Below are 22,680 nucleotides of genomic sequence, written 5' to 3'. Positions count from 1 at the left end.
GTAAGTGGCACTCCATTAAATACGGTATCACATACAAAGTCTGTCTTTGCTCCGAGCCTTTTCTTCTGATCTTTATGAAGTAGTCCTTGCAGGATGTCACAGGCTGCAATGGTCTTTGTTCCTTGAATCTGGAGTGGCTTGTGCAGAATGTTATCATACATCTGAGACACATCACGACTGTAAAATGGAGGCTGGTCACAGGGAAACAGGAGGGAGAAGAAGGTAAGTGGGATAAAAGGTCAGTTATTGTCATTTGTATGTCATTCTCAAAAGGACTGCTATTCATGCTGGTTGCATGTTTCTACAATTTGACAGCAAAGCCAGAAGGGAGAGAAAGCAATACAAGTTAAATTTGTTCCATATGTTACCATGAGTTCTTTTATATGAATTATAATACAAACCACTCTATCAACTACTTAGCTATAAGTAAAGATAAAGTATTCAACCTGCTCTACTACAGTCATAAGATCATAGAATCATAGATTTGAAAGGGGCCACAAGGGCCATTCAGTCCAACTCCCTGCAGCCTCATTCTGCACACAGGAATAGACTAGGAAGCTGTAGCAGAATTGAGTTTGTTGGGTGCTAACACTGTTTGATCACCAGGAATGATGTTTTTATATGAGCTTTGAAGTCCCTTCTTCCCTTTTAGTTTCTGGACAATGCTTAGATCAGCAAAATTAATACTTGCATCAATACTGTATTCTTGTGAGCTATCCTGCGGCCCATTAACACCACAAAATTATAGTGTATTGTGACAAGGGTTCCAGCCCTTGGAATCCTGCCACTCATGCTGCCCTTGTTCCCCACTTCATTCCTTCCTGGATTGGGTTTTGGGGCCTCAGGATTTTACAAAGCTAAAAGAATGTATTTTAATTAGTTCTTTTTAAAAGGATTGAGAAATTATAATTGGCCCATTAGCTTTACAAACAACTTGCTCTTGATAGAGGATGAAAAGTGCCAATGGGAATTTATCATTGTAGGTCAACACAGCTGCCTGAATTTTTAAATTCTCTTTGGTTTGTGCCAAATATCTCACTTCATCACTGTTGTCAACATACGAAATTGTAGGATTTGCAGTTTATGGAAGGGCATTTAGAATTTGTGGCTAGAAATCTCTAGTGCCTCACCAAACTTCAGCTGCAGCTGTGACAGCTAACGTGGTCTCATAAAGTGTAAAAGGACCCACACATTCTCTTTCACACTACACTGTTATAGCACCATGTTTCCATTGTAGCTGCCTAGGCTCTATTCTACAGAAATTTATACATTACAGCTTCTTCAAAATTCTCTGGAAGAGATCTGTAATGTCTGATCAAACTACAAATTCTAGGATGCCAAAGGATAGAGCTATGACAGTTAAAGTGGTAGCAAAGTGTTACAATTGAGTTGTATGATAGAGACCACAGAGCTTGTTATAATTATTCAAACATGAGGGAGGAAGGTCACACATTTTTCAGTAAACAGATTTCTTTAGATCAATTACAAACTTGCCAATCTGTTTGTTTTTTAAAGGGGAAAAGCCGCATGGAAAAGCTTTGAAAACAAGAAGATTAACATTCTTACTTTTATCATTTAATGATAATTATGTCAATTTTATACTTGTTGTTTATTTATTGAAAAACATTACTTGGAAGGAATTTGCAGGATTTGGCCATTTTTGGTGATTGCTTCTGTTACAAAATCTTAAAAACCTGTTTTTACTATTTGACATTTTGAAAGAAAATATTGACATTAACACATTAATAATGTGTTACTTTACTTGCTACTTGCTAATAACAAGTAATGTTCACAAACAACATATGGCTTGCAAAAAATAATAGTTATATATACACTTTAGCAGGTCAGACCTCTATCATAGAATTATTGCCTGCTTCATCTTCAATTTCCAATCCTGAAGCAGTCTAAATTTACAAAAGCTTACCAGGCCAAACAGCATTTCATACAGGACGGCTCCAAGACACCACCAGTCTACAGTTCTGTCATAGGGCTGTTTCTTCAGCACTTCTGGAGCGAGGTACTGTGAAAGCACACAATCATTTACACACACACACACACATCACAATTTACATACAAATGCCAATTGCAAAGTAGTCCAGTAACTTTCCAGGGGCTAAATGTGTTATTTAGTTAGATGCAGCATGATAATGTACAGCAAACCTGTCATACGAAGTAGTGTGATTCTAAGATGTGGTCCATGGGCCAATGACAGTGTGCAAACTACTGGTTCTCATTCTCAGTCAATGGCAAATATTCAAGAAAGAAAATCACATTTGCAGTTAATGGCTGCAAAGATGCTCATGGATGGGAATAAAATTTTAACAGTCCACCACATCAAGTTTTCATTGTAGAATCATTAAGTTGGAAGAGACCTTGTGGGCCATTCAGTCCAACCCCCTGCCAATAATCAGGAAATTCGCATCCGAGAAACTCCTGACAGATGACCATCCAGTCTCTGTTTAAAAGCCTCCAAAGAAGGAGGCTTCACCACACTCGGGGGCAGAGAGTTCCACTATTGAACAGCTCTCATGGTTAAGAAGTTCTTCACCCATGGATTCAAGTAATCATAGTTTGAAAACATTTTGGGATGTGTATGGAATTCCCAAAAACAAACCTTGGTCTTGCCATTTTATATAAGGGATGCCGTTTTTAATGCCAATGTACATAATGGGACTTGAGCACCCATGGATGCTAGTATCCATGTAAGGTCCTGGAGCAAAAGCCAATGAATACTAATCTGGTAGTGTCTGACCCTTGGCTGTTCTCATCTTGCAAACTATATGACATTAAAAAAACAAGGGGAGGGGGTTAGAAAAAGAAATGTGGTAGAATTAAAGCTAACTGATGTTTATTTTTTACATGTGTTGTCATGGATCTAAACCCACTTTTCTAGATGCAGTACTGAGTGGTATTATGGCCTCAGGTTTAAAGCATATATATACAGTTGTAGATGTAGGATAGTTATCCACTTCAGTTCCTCTGATCTTTCAATTTGCAGAATATTAAATTGATTAATGAAGTCACTTTGTGGAGAGAAAAAAAACAGGTGTTAAGATGTTTATTAGCATCCCACAAAACTATGCCCACTTGAAGTATATTAAATGAGTACTTTAAAATTGAGTTTTATTGCCTAGATGGTAAGAGTTCCAATGGTTTTCTTGTCGTTCCCAGATTGAGAGTCAACATGATGTAGTGGTTTGAGCATGGGACTATGACTTTGGGTTCGATTCTCTGCATGGCCATAGGAACCAACTGGGTGATCTTGGATGAGTCACACACTCTCACTCCAGAAAAAAACTACTTAAAACATGGGTTTTCAAGCAAACATTCAGAAAGTGAGAAGAAGTGGTCAAGATAACTTCAGGATTGATACAATGTCGAATGTTCAATGTTTTATTTTTGTCTATGTCCAATGTTTTTAGTTTATTGGTTTTAATCTATTGTTATATGCTATTTTAGTTATGAGATGTATTTTATATTTTGTGAGGCATTGAATTTTGTCATTTACTGTGTTGTGAACCACTTTGAGTCTCCCCAGGAGTTGAGAAAAGCAGCATATAAATGAAATAATAAGTAAATAAATAAACTCCCATGCTAGGGTTGCCTTAGGATCACTACAAGTTGGAAATGACTTGAAGGTATACAAAAAGAACAATAACATCCTTTCACATAACTACAAGTCTTTTAAAGAAAAAATAGCTAGAAATGTATTTCTTGCTATTTCTTTTATCAGTCATAACTACTATCAGTAGTCCAACTTTCATGTCCAAATTTATTGCAAAATTCCAAGAAAACACTATCTAAATCGTGTTAAACATGAAGCAGTTTAGTCCAACTTGTGATTTCCTGATTCAATCATTCGAAGAAAAAGAAAAATTTGCTACATTTAAGTTCATTGGCTAGACTGTGTCATGCCGCTTTAGCTCCCATGCTGGATGAGGATTATGGACGTTATCCAACAAATTACCTTTTCCAGGTTTTAGAATTACCCATTAACATGGATTCAAATTGTAATGAAGTTTTGATACCATACCTCTGGGGTGCCACAAAATGTAGATGTTGTTTCTTCAGGCTCCATTCCTTCTTTGCATAGTCCAAAATCTGTCAGTACAATGTGTCCCTGAAAGAAAAAGAAGAATGTTGCATTTCAAAGTTTGCTACTGTTGTGTCCATATGAGATCCGGTTGTCCTAGTCTAATTATAGTACCTTTCCTGCTAAAAATTGGTATTTAAAAATAACTAAATCTTGCAGTTATTAGTATTTTGGAAATATAATAAAATATATCAAGGTTAACACAGCTTTTATTGGCATACAACAGCAAAATTGGCATACAACACAGGTATATACAACAAGAGGAAGTCACATCTACTCCAGAGGTCCTCAAACTTTTAAAGTAGAGGGCCAGTTCATGGTCCTTCAGACTTTTAGGGGGCTGGACTATAGTTTGTTCTGTGCCTTCAAGTAATTTCAGACTTAGAGTGACCCTGAGGCAACCCTATCACAGAGTTTTCTTATCAAGATGCATTCAAAGGGGATTTGCTTTTGGCTTCATCTGAAGATGAGAGAGTGATCCTAAACTATATAATGTGTAGTCTTTTTATAACAGCAGTTGTAATTTTACACACATGATACGTAGTTCAGTAACATACCTGACAATCCAGTAAGATATTTTCAGGCTTTAAGTCCCTAAATATGGAGGGAGGAAGAGGGGGGAAAAACGGAGGTTTAAGTTCTGTTGAAATCTTAAGGCAAACCTTCCATCCATTCTCTTGATAAACCTTCGAAAACATCAATTAAAATTACTTATTTTATTTATTTAGGGTATTTCTACCCTGTCTTTCTCTGTAACGCATTGTAAAGACTACACTGTATAGATCTCATAAAAGGGATAAATTCAAAAGTGTGTCTCCCAAATTGATTAATTCAGTTCATTTGAATGTTCTTTATTTTCCCCTAAATTAAAATATTATGGAGTAAAACAGTTTATAAACAGATGATAAAATTCCTATGAAAGCTATCACTTCTGCATTTGCTCTCTCGCTTTTACTATGGGGATGGTAAAAATGTGGTAAAATTGCTTCACCACTCCTTGAGCATGGATTGTAGAGGCCTGTCTGTGTGTCTGTCTGTTCATCCATCTACCAGCCCATCTATCTGTTATAGCAAAAGATCTCATACCAGAGCTATCCAATCTTTATCTAAATGTGTTTTACCTGTAGATGATATTCAGTGAATGGAGGTACCCCACTGCACTGGCCATTTCAGCTGCATAGAAGCGAGCTCGGGGCTCCCGGAAGCAACGCTCTCTTTGCAAGTGGAAGAAGAGCTATAAATAGAGATGAACAAATTTAACGTTGGATCATAGGGCTTTGTAAGTACATTTCCCCTTGTTGCAGCACCTCTTAACTATCTGAATGAAGAGATTTGATAAGTACAGCAGCACCTGAAGTCGACACATTTTCGTAGGAAACAGCTTTTGTCTTTTGAAGCTTCAACATCATACTCAGTTCCAAGAAGTAGTTATCTAGTGGCTTCCATATCAGTGAACTTTAAAGTCTGGAGTTTAAAGGTGTTATCCAAGATCCTGAATCTTTCTGAGGATGGTGCTCAGCACCTGGATAGCACTTTCAAAATCTGGAAGAGTTTCATCATTCCACTTCCACTAACATGCCAACACCAATCACTTTCAATTTGAGATAGAGAACATAACTTTAGAAAGCTTTGCTTGAGAGCCCCTTTGGTGCCAATAGCTATGATTCTGTAAATTGCTGCCGTTCATTGTGAAGGGATGTGAATACAGACATAATAACTAGATCTAGACATGCACCAGATCAATAACAAGTCTTCAAAAAAAAAATTCCAACCACAATGTAAATTGAAAATTTCCCAAATTTTGCCACTGGTGCTTTACTCCAAACATGTACAAGTCTGGCATACATTTACCTCTCCTCCATTTACATAATCCAGGACAAAGTAGAGTTTCTCTTTGGTCTGGAAAGAGTAGTGGAGTCCCACAAGGAAAGGATGTTTCACATTCTTGAGCAGCACATTGCGTTCTGCCATTATATGATTTTGCTATAAAGAGTTGAGAAGAAAAAAGAGAGAGGAGTAAACAAAAATATAGAGTTAAGATTTCAAATGCTAACAACAGTAAAGCCATACATCCATGCTCATAGAGACAAATGTCTTTGCCAAATGTTTTTGCCAAAGCTTATCTTCGTTCCTCTCATGCCAAATAGTTTTAACAAAGGTCATATTATTATTGGTATAATAGAATGATTTTTCTTTTCTGATTTCCTTTCCTGCATACCATGGATATAGTCCATATGAAGGTCCCCAAAACAGCAGTTTGCAGCTGATAAAAATTTCACATAGCTTCACTGATGGCAAAACAAATATATACACTTTATAACTATTTATATGCTACTTATAGCAGTTTCTACATATTTGCTGAGGTTTGTGGTGGAGGAAAAGCCTGTAAATCTGTAAATCCATAGAAAACCTATGGATTTACAGATTTCGAAGCATTATTGAGGCATTTAAAAGGAACGCAACTTTAAAATAGTAATAGCTTTTGAAACTCAGGATTAATTCCCATGAAGTAGTTTTTATTTTAATCTTAATGTGGTTTGTGTTTATGTTTATGTGTTTTAATTTCTATGATTCAAATAATTTTATGTGGCTTTAATCTATGTTGTATCCTATGGTGGATGCACAGAAACAAATGCACATTATATTTCATCTGACATATGTTACAATTTAAATCTCTTTCTCTGCCCCCCCCCCCCCCCCCGCTCTTTCTACCAGGGTTCCCAAAGCGATGTCCAGCAGATAAAAATGCTTAAAACATTCAATACACAAAGACATTAAAAACAGGTTAAAATACTTATTTAAATATAATTAAAACAGGGATCATTAAAAGAGTCACAACACCCTTCCCAGTTATGCCACAGATGTGTGTGAAAGATTAGCAAAACCTCATTCTGTTGAAGAAAATTGTCTTTTTATGATGCAATAGAGTTTCTGTTTCTTAAAAATACCTCTTTCTTCTTGAGAATAGATTTTTTCTGCAAAACTTTCACCGCATAGAACCTCCCATCAGACTTGCGTTTCGCAAGAAGGACCTGTAGCAGGAATAAGCGGACAAGGGTATGTATGGGGTGGTTGAAGAAAGTTTTGTTAATTGTTCCACTTGATCCACATTGTATTCATGCCACCTTGCATGTACAGTGCACCACTGTACGAAGGATTTTCTTTCATTTGATCTCAGCATACCAAGCTGTAGTCCTTATTTCTACAGTAAATTTCAGCAAAAATGAATGCATAATAAAAAATATTTAATATTGCCACCATCTAAAGAAGTGTCAGTGGTTAATATATTGTACCTTATATATTTGTATTACTGCCAAGCTCAGACAGACAAATAAATTAGTATTTTAAAACTTGGTAAAGGGCTCTTTAAAACTGAATTCTTGACTATTGAAACTTGGTGAATCAATATATCATGCTAAGAATAAAAAGAGCATATTTAAAGTTTCTCTGAGCTACAAAGCTCCCTTGGTGGACTCAAGCCCAGCCTACTTAACAGGGTTGTTGAGAGGAAAACAATCTAGCAGAAGGAAATAAACCATGTATACAATCCTGAGCAATTGAAAGGAGGACAAGATTGAAAAAATATTGATTTAAAATGATGTTACAGATGTGCATTTTAAAAAGGGCCCCAATAGTGCACAGGTATGTCACTGGTACTATAAAGGAACAACTCAAAATTTCTCTTGAATTTGCCAGAAGTTAAGCATGGGGAAATGTTAGAGTCAGAGCCCACAAAATGCTGGGGGAATGCTAGATTAATAGCCCATAAAATGCTGGTTTGTGGATGGTTATATGGGCATAGATATTAGGTATTCCCAAATGAGAAAAACTTCACATGTGCGAAAACACTTTCTGTGGCTGAATATTACATTCAGTAGCTACTATCCCTCTAAACCGCAAGGAGAGGCTACTTGCCTGAGAAGTAGAAACATATCCATCTCATGAGATGTGTGAGTGTTCTGCTGTCTTCTTGCCTCACATTACTTTCCCAGAAACATTGCGTGAGAGTAAAGATAAGATTTGCCAGGTGCTAAATGCTTGGTGCTAAATAGAAATTGAGACTTTCCAGTAACAATCTAGTGTGACTATTTTTAAATGGCAATAGAGTGAAATAGACCAAACAATCACCAAAGGCAAGAAGGATAATCATACTGTGGGTGAAAATGAGAATGATTCAAGAAGGTCAGACCTCGATGGCTAAGAGACCAAAACAGAGCTGGATAGTGTTTGCCAAGGACAATATATACTAGTTTACTTACTTTGCCAAAGCTACCCTTGCCAATGATCTTTAGGAAATCAAAATCTGTTGGTTTGGCACTGTCGGGAAAAAAAAGATGAAAGAGAATGTTTTTTTTGAAAGCAATGAAAACTTTGCTACTATTACTGTTCCTGTCCAGGCTAAGATAGCCCTTCCTCCTTCCCTCCCTTTATTTATATTGTTCCTTTCTCTCAGACTGGGACACAAAGCATCTTATAAAAAGCAGAAAACTGCAATAAAAACGAAAATAAAAACAAGATTGTTCTTCAATTTTTTTGCAGGAACTCCCCTTTGAAAGTGGAAAAATTACCAATTTAAAAATTATCTCTTTTTTTGTTGTTGTAGGTTTTTTCAGGCTTTTTTTTTTTACCTGAGAGAACACCTCTCTGGAAATCTTTATGATCAACTTCCATGAGACATTGACCGTAGAGACACCCGAGAGATTCTTAGAAAGACCATGTTAATAAAATCTGCAATGGTTAAACCCCAAAATGTGGAGAGCCAATTCTAAAGTTAAGGAGATATACAAAAGTTGAGATTAAAACAGTAAAATCAAAACAAAATGTAAAAATTGCCCTAGACTTGGGAACACTGTCAGAAAAAGTTGTGACAAGCCTAACTCAACATAATAGACATAGAGTCCTTCCAGACAGGCCCTGTATCCCAGGATCTGATCCCAGGTTTTCTGCTTTAAGCTGGATTATGTAAGTCCACTGTGCCAGGTAATCGGGGATAAACAGAAAACCTGGGATCAGCTCCTGAGATATAGGGCCTGTCTGGAAGGGACCTTAAGGTGAATACATAGGCTTCCTTAAGTTAATTGTTGTTGCTCATTTGTTCAGTCGTTTCCGACTCTTCGTGACCTCATGGACCAGCCCATGCCAGAGCTCCCTGTCGGCTGTCACCCCCCAACCCTTAAGTTAATACGCATCCCTATTCTATGCTTGTCTCCTTTTCTAAGTTCTGTTCTGTCTGAAAAATTATTTAACCTGATTCTAAAGTTTAGAATTAGCTGTAAGTTCTAATTCTGCACAACTCATAGGTAAGATAAAACTAAAACTAAATACAAACCATACTTTTCTGATATGTTGTATGCTTTCTGATAGGCTAACATACAATGCAGTATTATCCCATTGCTGGAATAAAATCAGGAACTCTTCCCCTGAGGCTCTGCTTTTATGCTGCAATATATTTTCCCACCACGGGACATATTGCTTGAGTCTCCCTTATTTGAAATGTTTTTTTTTTAAAATCGATTTTTTTTAAAATGTTGCATATATTTATCTTACTAAAAGTTCAGCAGTTTCAAAAAACTACATTTTTCTCTACGACAAGGTATGTAAGAGTGTCTACTTTGTTTTAAAGGAGAATCACACTCTTAGAACCACAATTGTTAAAATAAGCCATGCATAGTTAGTCTACTTTGTATAAAGCAAACGTGTTCTGTTTGTGGATCGTTGACATTTCTTGATTTAAAAATCCTCTGCCACTGCATTGTTGTAGTTTAATAGCTCATTTCAGGATTGTACAGACTACACTGTATCCTGGTGTATGTGAAATTGTCTCTCAGATGTGCCATACTTGTATGCATGTGCTGTACAGAAAAAAACCTGTAGTCAGAATGACTAGCCACAGCAAGGGCAACTGGAAAAATGGAGCTTCATTTTGTTCTTCAGAATTATAATATGCTGTAGACTTACTTAGGATTAGCAGAAGGTCCAAGATTGATGTTGTCTGTTGGTGACGAAGGCTGAACATGACAAAAAGGAGATGCCCAAGGTTAGCCAAGAATTTGCTGTTTCACCAGGGAAGAGCAACAGATAAACATACATATATGGGGTAACTGACCATATTAGCTACGCAAATCTGAGAGCTATAATCCAAAATGTTATTTTCCTCATGTTTTGTGGAGATCACACCATTGCAACGGAATGAGAAGTGTGTTAGTACATATATCAACAGAAACACTACTGAAATGAATGAGACCTCCCAGGCTACAGAACTATCTGCTTTACTGGCACCCTCTAAAAAAGCTGCGTAATTAATCTCACATTTTTGAGCTTCCGGTTTAATGCAAATGAACAGTTTAAATGACACCCCATTGGGCCTTACCAGGCTGTTGCTATCTGGGCTTTTGGAACGTTCCATTAAAGCGACAACTCTTTCAGCACTGCAAAATAAAAAAAAAACAAACACAAATTTAGAGCAGTGGAAAGATGGAATAATCTTGATTTTCAGCTCCATAGGAAGAAATGTCAAGTCACAGATAGTATGTGATTTTAAGGGATTGAACCAATAAAGTGACAGACATATGTTCTATCAAAACAAGAACCAAAACTGTATTAGTGGGCACAAAGATTGGGCTTGTGGGATCTTGGGATTTTGCTTTTATTTTACTAAAACTCAAAGGTCCACTAGCTACATCCTAGTACAAAAGAATTAGAATTAATCTTTCAGCTTTAAGAAGTTTATTTTCAGTACCAGAAGTGAACAGAGCTCAGAGTCTCTCCTTACAAAATTCTATTCCTGATTATCCAAAGCTTTCTTCATTTGTGCAATACAATTGCAAGTGTGTGGGAAGGGGTGTGTGTCATTTTTTGCTGCTATTACAAGTTGTTTATTGCTTGAACGAAAGGCTATATAGGCATATACAGCAGAGTCTTGCTTATCCAACCTTCGCTCATCCAATGTTCTGTAATATCCAACACAGTCTGCCTCCCGCCTGGATTCACAACTGTTTCAATACATTGCGATGTTTTAGTGCTAAATTCATAAATATAGCAATTACTACATAACGTTACCATGTATTGAACTGCTTTTTCTGTCAATTTGTTGTAAAAAATGATGTTTTAGTGCTTAATTTGTAAAATCATAATGTAATTTGATGTTTAATAGGCTTTTACCTTAATCCCTCCTTATTATCCACCATTTTCGCTTATCCAATGTTCAGCTGGCCTGTTTGTGTTGGATAAGTGAGAGTCTAGTGTATGTAAATAATGAGATATCTTTCAGATGGGAATGTATTTCTTTTTCATATAGTATAATTTATACACATAGCTTGAATTTTACACACAGTATTTTTAATAACTTTGTGCATGAGACAAAGTATATGTACTCTGAAGCACCAAAAAGCAAAGGTGTCCATATCTCAGCTGCCTATGTGAACAAATTCGAATTTTGGAATACTTCTGATTTCTGGATAATGGAGGCTCAACTATATTAAAGAATGAAGAGTCGGAAATATGAGTTAATCAACTTCTTAATCATCAAGAGATCTCACAAGAGATCCACATTTACCTTCTGCTCATTCCTGTATTTGGGAATATAGCTGGAATAGTACATATCTATCTTTGTAAACGTCTGTGAGAACTGAAATTGTAATTACTAAAATAATCTATTATCTTCTGTGCTGTTAGAACACATTCTGCAAAACAGTAGATTTTTGCAGTGCAGATTTTGATACCAACATTCTATTCTAGATCACCTGACCAAACATTAATGGTGTAAAAGATCTGCAATTAGATCTCCTGACTGGCTTTTCAGAGTTTAAAAACAGCCTTTGGATTAGAAGAAATTAGATCAAGAGAGAAGAAATTAGATCAAGAGAGAGGAAATTGGAGCATTCCTGGAACTTGGAAATTTTTCTTTTTTTTGACTATAGAGTTCTCCAGCTAGCATGGCTGTCCATGCTGGCTGAACAATTCTGAGATTTTTCCAAACTCTGAGCATTTCCTCAATCAAAACATCATGCTGCAAAATCAGCCACCTTAGACAAGATGACAGATACATGTACTGGGCTTTCCTTCCTTCTCTGAAATGAAGCTGCTAGAAAGGTACGTAAAACAAACTACATCACTTTCATCACAAGCAAGAGGAACTACATGACTGTCACTTTCCTGGCTCTTTTTCCTTGACAGGAGAAATGTGGGGTATAAATTGAATAAATAAATCATAAATAAATACCAAGCAGGTGAGTCATAAGCAAAATATAAAAGGATTCAGATTGTCATACTCTCCACCCTTCTCGGCAAGAAGCTAAGGGGACTGTGTAGCAACAGAAGCTAGCTCTTTGCTTCCTACATAGAAGCCCCTTGTTTCAAATCACACCGCAGAAGAAATGCCAGGGCGCCAATGGATTTCACTTTCAGTAACCCCATTTCACAACTTTACTTACATTTCCACTAAAGCGCTTGTTAGAAGTAAGCTTGTGCATCAAAATCATATTGAGCCACATAACCCCCCTTTGTACAAGAGATGTTTCCTAATGCATCATCACCATGCTCTGTGCCAGCCAGCTCAACCCACGGCTTGTCCCTTGTAGCAGGTCATCACCCGGCCGAGCTTTAAAGGGACAGCACCAACCCACTAACAGAAAGAGACAGATACTCACTAGGAGGAAAGTTTGGAACTGGAGGCCTTGATAGTCTGCTCTAACCTCTCTCGCCCTTGTTTTATGAGACCTACAGGAAGAAGAGGGAGGGGAAAAATTAGCAAACTAAATAAGCTGTTCAGTTGGCAGAGTGATCACAAGAAGCAGCATGCACATAGAGACACATTTGTTCTGAAGTGACCTTGCCCTTCTCGTCCATTCACCCACCCGCACGTCAAAGTAACCAAACTTTTATAAGAGCCAGCGATAGAGTCTTGTTGCTCCAGGAAGGAGTTTCTAACCTTATTTGAATCTCAACAGAAAAAGCAGAATCTTGGACCCTGCAAGAATGAAGCTCTCTAAACAACAGCCTTCAGTCTCCCTACTTCTGAGGCTATTCCCCTGCTTTATCCAGCTTTGTGTCACAAGGCAGAAGAGCCACCCTTTGATACATCATACTTGGCACACGTTCCTCTCATTCAGAGCTTTCCAAGTATTTTATGAAGATGGATTGTACATAGCAGGACACACACCATCTTTCTTTCTCAAAGAGCCAACCACTTCATTCAAGTGCCAGTTCAGGCCATTAGGCCAACAGGAGACATCACAGCATTTTATTCATTTTTTCTAGATGTTGGTTTTGTTTTGTGTTTTTCTAATTCCTACAAGGTAGCATGGTAAACAAACCAAAAAGTGTTTAAATTAAAATGGATTTTAATGGAAAATATATTTCAAAGTTTTTAGCATTGGACTAGGAATTTGAGAGAGCAGGATTTGAATTCCCTGGAAAATTACTCTAACTAATGTTGAGAAACAAATTTAAGTTTTACAAATTCCTTGCCATCTACAATTAAATAGGCCGTGAATCATGAAGAAGAACCTGAAAAACAACTCTTGTGATTTCTTTTCAGATTTTTCCTATAGCATGGATTAGGGTGGCTTATAGTTAAAACCAGTACATAAAAGTTCACAACCATATAACAGTTAAAATAGAGTTAAAACATATGTAAAAAAAAATTAGAGGTACATCTATGTGAAAAAAGAAAAGAAAAGAAATAAGTGGATTGAAAGGCTTCTCAGAGCAAAGGGCTAGTAGGGCTGTGCACCATTTTTTAAAAGGGGCTCTGGTTGATTCGGCATTTTACAGGTGCCTGATCACCTGTAACATCATAGGTGGCGACGCCATGTTTTTTTCAGCCACAACAACACATGTGGCAGCCAAAAACAGCTGCTTTTGGGGTTTTTTTGGCTACATGTGGAATGGCAGCCATGCATGCACTGGTTTCCATGAGCCCTGCTGCCTGAGCCAATAAGAAGAAAAAAGTCACTCACGTATGTCTTTTAGCCTAGCTCTGTTCATTGTGTATCTTGATGCTGTGACTGCTTTGGATCGCTTTTTGCCTCAATTCTTTTCCTTTGGCAATTTTATTATATATTCTTAGTTGAATACATTTCAGTCCTTTATAAAAGTATTTTTCTAGGGAAGTGTTTGGGAAGGGCTGTGAAAGGGCATCGGGGGGGGGGGGGTGTATGTTAAATTTTGGGGTGATTTAATAAAGGGATGGGGTAGCCTGATTCCCTTGAGTCCTTATAAGCTGTTTGTTGTTCAACTCTTTGCCTTGTGTATTTTTCTTGTGACTTCTCTCATGTATGTGCACTCCTTCTCTCATATAAGAAGATATATATATGGAGCTCCCAGTGGCACAGTGGGTTAAACCACTGAGCTGGTTTAACCCACTGTGACAGAAAGGGGGTGGTATGAAAGATCAAAAAAACCACACTTTGCCCACCCCTGTACTAGATGATCTTGAGTGAGTTATTTTCTCAGTCTGACATACCTCATGGAGTTATAGTGTCAATAAAAGGAGTTGTTGTTATTGTTGTTTCTGGCCAAAGCATAAGGTGTTGGTATTGACCTTTAAAGCCCTACATGGTTTGGGTCCAGGTTACCTACAGGGTTGCCTTCTCCCATATAATCAGTCCTGAATATGTTGGTCCTTTGGGAGGCATCTGCTCCAGCCTGGCAGTTACCCAAAGGACCTTTTCATCAGCCATCCCACGACTGTGGAACGACCTGCCAAAAGAGCTCCAACAGCTAGATCAGTTGTCAGATTTCTGACTCAAGTAAAGACCTATCTCTTCTGGAAGGCCTACCCAGACAGTTTTAATGATAACTTTTAAACTTCCACTCTATATCTAATTTTTGTTTTGTGTATTTTAATAGGTATTTTATGGAAAAATGTTTTAATATGTGTATTCTGCATCGTATTTTTAAATGATTATGTGTTTTAGCAATGTTGTAACCCGCCTTGAGCCATGAGAACAGGTAGATAAGAAATAAAAGTATTATTATTATTATTATTATTATTATTATTATTACCTAGGCAGCCTTCCACTCACTGAAGGGAAGATGATATTTTAATATAATAAATAAAGTTAGTGGAATGTGTTTTGCCCAGATTTTGAGGACAGCACAGTAACAGACATCTGCAGGCTAAGTGCCATAGGCAATGTTTTAGCAGCAGAAAGTGCATAAACAAACTTGCACAGGACGGTGGCCTTGCTATGACAAAAACACAGAAGAAACCTCCTGTACTCTGACTCAAGAACAGAAAATGACCTTGCTGCTTTCAACCAAGGTTCTTCTAGTTTATACTGTGTTTCATTTCCAACAATTAGCTAACACCAAAGACAGATTTTGCTTGGGTAAGTCGGGTCCCCGCTCTTAAGGACACTTAAGTGTGGCCCCCCGACTCTGGAATACCCTCCCAAAAGATCTCAGACAGGCCCCTACACTGGCAGCCTTCAGAAAGAACTTGAAGACTTGGCTGTTCCGACGTGCCTTCTCAGATTAGGAATCTCCAATACCAAGTCCTAGAAGCACTTTAGTAGAACTAAGATTGCTGCACACCGCACACTGCACTTACTTTATAATCCTACATACCTCCTGCCACATCAGCACTTTTAATCTTGTACCCATTACTCTGGCCCGACCCAGTTTTATAGTGTCTTGATGTATTGTTTATGTTTGTTGTTATACTGCTTAACTGTTTTTAATTTGCTTTAGGTATTGTATTGTTGTATGGTGTTTTGAGGCCTTGGCCTATGTAAGCCGCATCGAGTCCTTCGGGAGATGCTAGCGGGGTACAAATAAAGTTATAATAATAATAATAATAATAATAATAATAATTTCCCCCACTTTCCTCCTGCCCGTGGGATGGATTCCCTATTCTGGATCCACATAGTCTTTCACATTGGAAACATAGATTTCCAAATGAAAGTGGTCACGACAAATATGTGGCTTCCTCTTGGCACGTTTTTCCCTTTCACCCTCTCTTTGTGCCTCTAAAGTCCATAGCTCTGTTACAGCTAACCTCCAGTTGTAGCACTTGAGTGCCTGGGCTTCCCAGTTCTTGGTGTTTATACCATATTTTTAAGGTTTGCTTTAGGTATCTTTAAATATCTTTTACTGTCTAAACTTAAGCTGATTTTTATGCTTAAGTTTAGAGTAAAGTAATTGCTTTGGGAGACGGTGCTTGTACATTTGGGCAATGTGGCCAGTCCAGCGATGTTGATGGTAGATAATCACTGTTTCAGTGCTGGTAGTCTTTGCTTCTTCCAGAACACTGACTTTGTCCACCTGTCTTCCCAAGAGATTTGTCAGATTTTTCTAAGGCAACACTGATAGAATCTTCCCAGAAATCAAGAGTGACATTTGTAGAAGGTCCATGTTTCGCAAGCTATAACAGTTCCAACTCTTCAAGAACTACTGGCTAAATGAAGCCATGGACTGTGACTTATGGACTATCTTCTTATGAAATATTAATCACAGGAGATGTAGAAATCATTTTGGGAACCTTGTCACCACTGTGGTGCTATTCTGCCTCCCCCCCCCCCCCCCCAATAAACTAAAGGCCTTATCGGATAGGCAGAGATAAAGCAAGGACAGCAGAGGAAAGCGTGGGGCAGGAGAGAGAACCACCAGGCTGTGTTCCCTCCTATCTGGGTAGGTGGTCTTTCTTTCCATGTAGTTTCCTCGTCTGTTCCTACTTCCTCTCTGGCCCCACTTCCATTCTTCAATAAGGAGTACATCCGACTTCTTTGGGCTCTGCCAACACGGAGGCTCACGGAGTCCCACTGGATGTAGCCCTGCATCATGTTATGAGCTCTGTGGGATTCCGTGCAGCAGCGGAAAGAATATGCTTCTTCCCTGAGTCTGATAAGGTAGTTAGTTTTTGTCTACTATCTTGCACATTATTGGTCTACTTTGGATGCAATGTTTCACGATCTATCTCCTGCTCCATGCTCTCAGTTATAGTCAGTGCAAAATTTTGTAGTAATTCTTGGTAAGTTTGTTTCTTATTGCATTTTTGATGTTCATTCTTATCCTAAAGAAGTATGTTGTGATTAAGGCATACTACTAGAGTATCCATTCCAACTTTCAAGTGTCTAGATTTCATAGGGCTATAATAATGAGAGTCAGACACATGTACAAGACATAGATTATGTGATTAGAGATGAGTAGGAAATCTAACCTGCATTGCTGTGGGTAAGAATTATTATTACACCACGTTCATGCAAAATGGAACAGTAATGTTCTGGGATAGCAGTAGAAGTTACAATGTGCTTATTGAGGTGACAACAAAAATGTAAATGACTGTCAAAGGCTTTCATGGCCGGAATCACTGGGTTGCTGTGAGTTTTTTGGGGCTGTATGTCCATGTTCCAGTAGCATTCTCTCTTGATGTTTTGTTTGCATGTATGACAGACATCCTCAGAGGTTTGTTCAGAGGTCTGTTGGAAATTAGGCAAGTGGGATGTATATCCGAGGAATGTCTAAAGTGGGAGAAAGAACTCTTGTCAGTTTGAAGCAAGTGTGAATGTTGCAATTATCCAGCTTGTTTAGCATTGAGTAGCCTTGCAACTGAAAGGCCTGGCTGTTTCTGTCTCACAAATCCTTTGTTTGGGAGATGTTAACTGGCACTTGATTGTTTGCTGTCTGGAATTCCCCTGTTTCTGAGTTGTGTTCTTTATGTACTGTCTTGATTCTGGTGTTGTTTAATACTGGTAAACAGATTTTGTTCATTTTCAAAGTTTCCTCCTTTCTGTTAACATGGCCTTATAGCCCGAAAAACTCATAGCAATCCAAAAATGTAAATATTGGATTTGGTCAAAATCAGTTCATAAATGTGCAGCATAAAATAATTTTAAAAATAGAAATCTAAAGTGTTTGCTTCAGAGATACCACAAATAACTAATTGATTATTAAGTTCCTAATTTGGTGAGTCTGATCATGTATATGGATTTGTATAGCATCACAGACAAATTGACAGTCAATTTAAAAAACAGCATGCATTAGAAAGAAAAGCAAGTTTCAAATGGGATAATAAACAAGTGACCAGTAACAAACAAGCCAATAAGCAAGTGACTCGGTGGTGTATTGCAGAATACACACAGACTGTGCAGTTCTGGAATTTGGAGACTGAAAGAAATGCAGCTTTGGAAATAAGCACAGTAAATATTTGGTTTTTAACCCTATTCTCTGTACAGATGAAATAACAGATACTTTCCTACTCTGCCAAATCCAGAGTTCTGTGTATCTGAGCGATAAAACTTTTCCATTGCCATGCTTAATTTTACCCTGCCAAGATGAGCAAATGAATACATTAATGTTAAGAAAGAATCTGGAACATATACAGAAAAAACGGGAACTATTATGAAGATAGATAGATGAAGAAAAGTCTGAGGAGTCCCAGCTTTACCTTTTAGCGAAGAACTATAGCAAAGATACAAGGGAGAGGAACAAGATACATGTGTATGTTTATGAATGCAGTGGGGTGAATTAATAAGGGAAATGCATTCTTTATCTCATAAATAGATTTCTGAAGCTAAACAAGTACTAAAATTGTTGTAGACCAGCCAGAGGCTGATGGATTATCTGATGATGTAGAGTTGAATTATAGAATCATAGAATCAAAGAGTTGGAAGAGACCTCATGGGCCATCCAGTCCAACCCCCTGCCAAGAAGCAGGAATATTGCATTCAAATCACCCCTGACAGATGGCCATCCAGCCTCTGTTTAAAAGATTCCAAAGAAGGAGCCTCCACCACACTCCGGGGCAGAGAGTTCCACTGCTGAACGGCTCTCACAGTCAGGAAGTTCTTCCTCATGTTCAGATGGAATCTCCTCTCCTGTAGTTTGAAGCCATTGTTCCGCGTCCTAGTCTCCAAGGAAGCAGAAAACAAGCTTGCTCCCTCCTCCCTGTGGCTTCCTCTCACATATTTATACATGGCTATCATATCTCCTCTCAGCCTTCTCTTCTTCAGGCTAAACATGCCCAGTTCCCTAAGCCGCTCCTCATAGGGCTTGTTCTCCAGACCCTTGATCATTTTAGTCGCCCTCCTCTGGACACATTCCAGCTTGTCAATATCTCTCTTGAATTGTGGCGCCCAGAATTGGACACAATATTCCAGGTGTGGTCTAACCAAAGCAGAATAGAGGGGTAGCATTACTTCCTTAGATCTAGACACTATGCTCCTCTTGATGCAGGCCAAAATCCCATTGGCTTTTTTTGCCGCCACATCACATTGTTGGCTCATGTTTAACTTGTTGTCCACGAGGACTCCAAGATCTTTTTCACACGTACTGCTCTCGAGCCAGGCGTCACCCATTCTGTATCTTTGCATTTCGTTTTTTCTGCCAAAGTGGAGTATCTTGCATTTGTCACTGTTGAACTTCATTTTGTTAGTTTTGGCCCATCTCTCTAATCTGTCAAGATCGTTTTGAATTCTGCTCCTGTCCTCTGGACTATTGGCTATCCCTCCCAATTTGGTGTCGTCTGCAAACTTGATGATCATGCCTTCTAGCCCTTCATCTAAGTCATTAATAAAGATGTTGAATTGTTTTTATAATTGTTTTAACTGTATTTTGATATTTGTTATGGCATCAAATCACTGCCGACTGTGAACCGCCTTGAGTAAATAAATAAATAAATAAACAAATTACTGGCACATCCATATTCGAAACCATCCTTTTGTGGGGTGTCATACATATATATAATACCATGGAAGCGAAGATGTTGGAGGACATCATAGGGCAACAATGTATTTTCAAAAATATTGTCTCATTCAGTCAGTAATGAATGGGAGCTTCCTTGCTTCATACAATCCCGATATTTGTGTTGAGACAAAAGCAGCAGCAGAAACAATAAGGAGGAAATGGAAAATTGAATATACATTTATAGGCCTGGGCGGTTTCGTTCGTTAATTTTGTAATTCGTTAAATATTCGTTAATTTTAGCAATTACAAAACGATTACAAAACTTATTTTTAAACCCGGAAGTGTTTTTAAGTATCGAAACGGCATGCGCCAAAATTTTTTGTATTTCCGTCCATTTCGGAAATACGTAAGATGGCTTGGCTAGATGCTTGCTGGGAGCTCTCCTCTCTCTCCTCTCCTTAGCCAGTCAGAGCCTGAAAGAGGAGGAGGAGGAGAGGGCAGGGAAGGCGCCGGCTGAGCAAACGAGCGAGAGGGTGAGCAACCCTTAGCGGGAAGGCGGCCCGTCCCTCCTTCCTCACCTTTGCGGTGGGTGTGCTTCGTTCTCCTGAGGAGGAGAGGGCAGGGAAGGCGCCGGCTGAGCAAACGAGCGAGAGGGTGAGCAACCCTCAGCGGGAAGGCGGCCCGTCCCTCCTTCCTCACCTTTGCGGTGGGTGTGCTTCGTTCTCCTGAGGAGGAGAGGGCTGGGAAGGCGCCGGCTGAGCAAGCGAGCGAGAGGGCGAGCGACCCTCAGCGGGAAGGCAGCCCGTCCCTCCTTCCTCACCTTTGCGGTGGGTGTGCTTCGTTCTCCTGAGGAGGAGAGGGCTGGGAAGGCGCCGGCTGAGCAAGCGAGCGAGAGGGCGAGCGACCCTCAGCGGGAAGGCAGCCCGTCCCTCCTTCCTCACCTTTGCGGTGGGTGTGCTTCGTTCTCCTGAGGAGGAGAGGGCTGGGAAGGCGCCGGCTGAGCAAGCGACCGAGAGGGTGAGCAACCCTCAGCGGGAAGGCGGCCCGTCCCTCCTTCCTCACCTTTGCGGTGGGTGTGCTTCATTCTCCTGAGGAGGAGAGGGCTGGGAAGGCGCCGGCTGAGCAAGCGAGCGAGAGGGCGAGCGACCCTCAGCGGGAAGGCGGCCCGTCCCTCCTTCCTCACCTTTGCGGTGGGTGTGTTTCGTTCTCCCAATTCCTTAGCGGAGGGCTGTGCTTCGTTCTCCCAATTCCTTAGCGGAGGGCTGGGCTAGATGGCCTTTGGGGAGCCCTTCTCCCAATTTCGCATTGCTTCGGAGGAGCCGGGCCCGACTCGGCGGCAGCGCTTGAGGGCCCGCCAGAGTGAGTGCCTGCCTTCCCTCCTTAATAATAATTTCTCCTCCCTATTCTACTAAATTAATAATTAAATTTAAAAAATATTGAAAAAATATTGAAAAAATATTGAAAAAATATTGAAAAAAAGGGTGCCATCTTTACAAAATGTTTTGTAAATATTAACGAAATTTCGTAAATACCGAACTTTTTTAAGGGAAAATTTTGTAATAATTTTAAATATCGAAACAAAAAAAAAACCCCAAATACAAATCGATTTTAGAAACAAATTTTTGCGTTGTTACCCAGGCCTATACATTTATATACATTATATCATAGTATTATTCAGTGTAATTTCCAATATGAATCCTGGTTCATTGGTAAATTAAGTGTCTCTTTGTCTCCATTAGATGTCCAAAACAAGGACTTGGGTGTCCATTTTGATACAAAATGGCTACTTTAAAAATGTATTGAAGAATAATGTCCATAACATCCTCCTGGACAACCTCTGAAAGTCCTCCAGGATCACATTCTGAACTCCTTCGAAATTCAATTCCAGGCACACAGTCAGAAACATACTATGGATGAGAGTTCTAAAAAGCTCCTAAGAGGACCAACATAGCAAAAAGTTATGTATTCCTTGAAAACCTTCACACCCACAATGATAGTACTATAATTCTACTATAATTCCCATGGCAACATCCTAGAGAATCCTAGGGCTTATATTTTGGTGAAATGTGGGAAATTCCTGGGTGAGACTTCTAAACTGCTAAACTTGCTAAACTGTAAATCCTATAATTCCACAGGATACAATCATGGCAGGTACAGTAGAATATAATGTTACAATTATATGGCACAATATGCTTATGATCAGTTCCCAGCACAGAAGGAAATGCTAGGCCCAGCTCATCAAAAAGCTCATCTATTGAAGGCTGAAATGTGGCTTGGTCCAAGTCAACAAATGTTACCATCAAGTACGTGCAGTAAACAGCAAGCCACTTTCTCTGAAAGGAAGTCTGGTTTAAGCTCTGATAGAGTGTTTAGATTGTCAGCAGAATGAAAAAGTGGGAAAATAAGGACAACTTGACCTGTAGCAGCATGAGCTCTGTGCTTTGCTCCAGCTGCAATTTGATGGTGATTAATTTCAAATGAGTTACAGGTCTCTGTGGAACACAGTAAAACCTCATTTTCCCAGACTACACCACATCAGTCTTTGTTTGGATTCCATCCTGTTTTAGATAAACTCTCCTCCTGCAGCTGCAATATATCTCATCCATCTCCCTCTACTAGAACTACTATTCCTTTGCCTGGATAAAGACAAGAAAACCTTAGAGTACAATCCAAATGTTAGTTTACACGAGGAATGTGGAAGCTATGGCCTAAAAGCAACCCCAAGGGGTCTCAAGCTAACCTTTGCACTTCTTTTGATGTAATTACTAGGCTTGAGTGCGGATCCATATCTAGCCATTTCCTTCAACCAATCTGGCTGTTTTGGTTTGTTCAGGTGCCCGAAACTGCAAGGGCTCAACCATCACAGATTCCTGTCTGTAACAGGACCATGTGGTAGTCGATTTCGGCGCCTCCTCCCATATTCAGCATCACAGTTTAATCTTTTTGATTTTCCTTTATTG

The 22,680-nt window shown here is 39.0% G+C and overlaps 1 protein-coding gene across 6 annotated transcripts in view; it reads right to left on the bottom strand.

The window, feature by feature from the left end:
• Window positions 1–22,680, bottom strand: part of SGK2 (serum/glucocorticoid regulated kinase 2) — a 53,808-nt gene that overhangs the window by 5,415 nt on the left and 25,713 nt on the right. For 3 of the 6 annotated variants that reach the window (XM_060772273.2, XM_067468158.1, XM_060772276.2), the window contains 11 exons: window positions 12,742–12,811; window positions 10,464–10,521; window positions 10,052–10,101; window positions 8,353–8,410; window positions 7,042–7,125; window positions 5,945–6,076; window positions 5,215–5,327; window positions 4,651–4,687; window positions 4,034–4,120; window positions 1,925–2,020; window positions 36–191 (listed from right to left, as the gene is read on the bottom strand). In XM_060772273.2, the coding sequence (XP_060628256.2) occupies window positions 36–191; window positions 1,925–2,020; window positions 4,034–4,120; window positions 4,651–4,687; window positions 5,215–5,327; window positions 5,945–6,076; window positions 7,042–7,125; window positions 8,353–8,410; window positions 10,052–10,101; window positions 10,464–10,521; window positions 12,742–12,811 (941 nt within the window). Of the gene's footprint in view, window positions 1–35; window positions 192–1,924; window positions 2,021–4,033; window positions 4,121–4,650; window positions 4,688–5,214; window positions 5,328–5,944; window positions 6,077–7,041; window positions 7,126–8,352; window positions 8,411–10,051; window positions 10,102–10,463; window positions 10,522–12,525; window positions 12,640–12,741; window positions 12,812–13,022; window positions 13,117–22,680 lie in introns of those variants that run through there. The other 3 variants (XM_060772277.2, XM_060772279.2, XM_067468159.1) reach the window with 3 other exon arrangements.

This window comes from Anolis sagrei, chromosome 4, assembly GCF_037176765.1.
Source record: "Anolis sagrei isolate rAnoSag1 chromosome 4, rAnoSag1.mat, whole genome shotgun sequence".
NCBI lineage: Eukaryota > Metazoa > Chordata > Lepidosauria > Squamata > Dactyloidae > Anolis > Anolis sagrei.
Note: the sequence above shows the minus strand (reverse complement) of the source record. Positions and strands in the feature narration are given on the sequence as shown.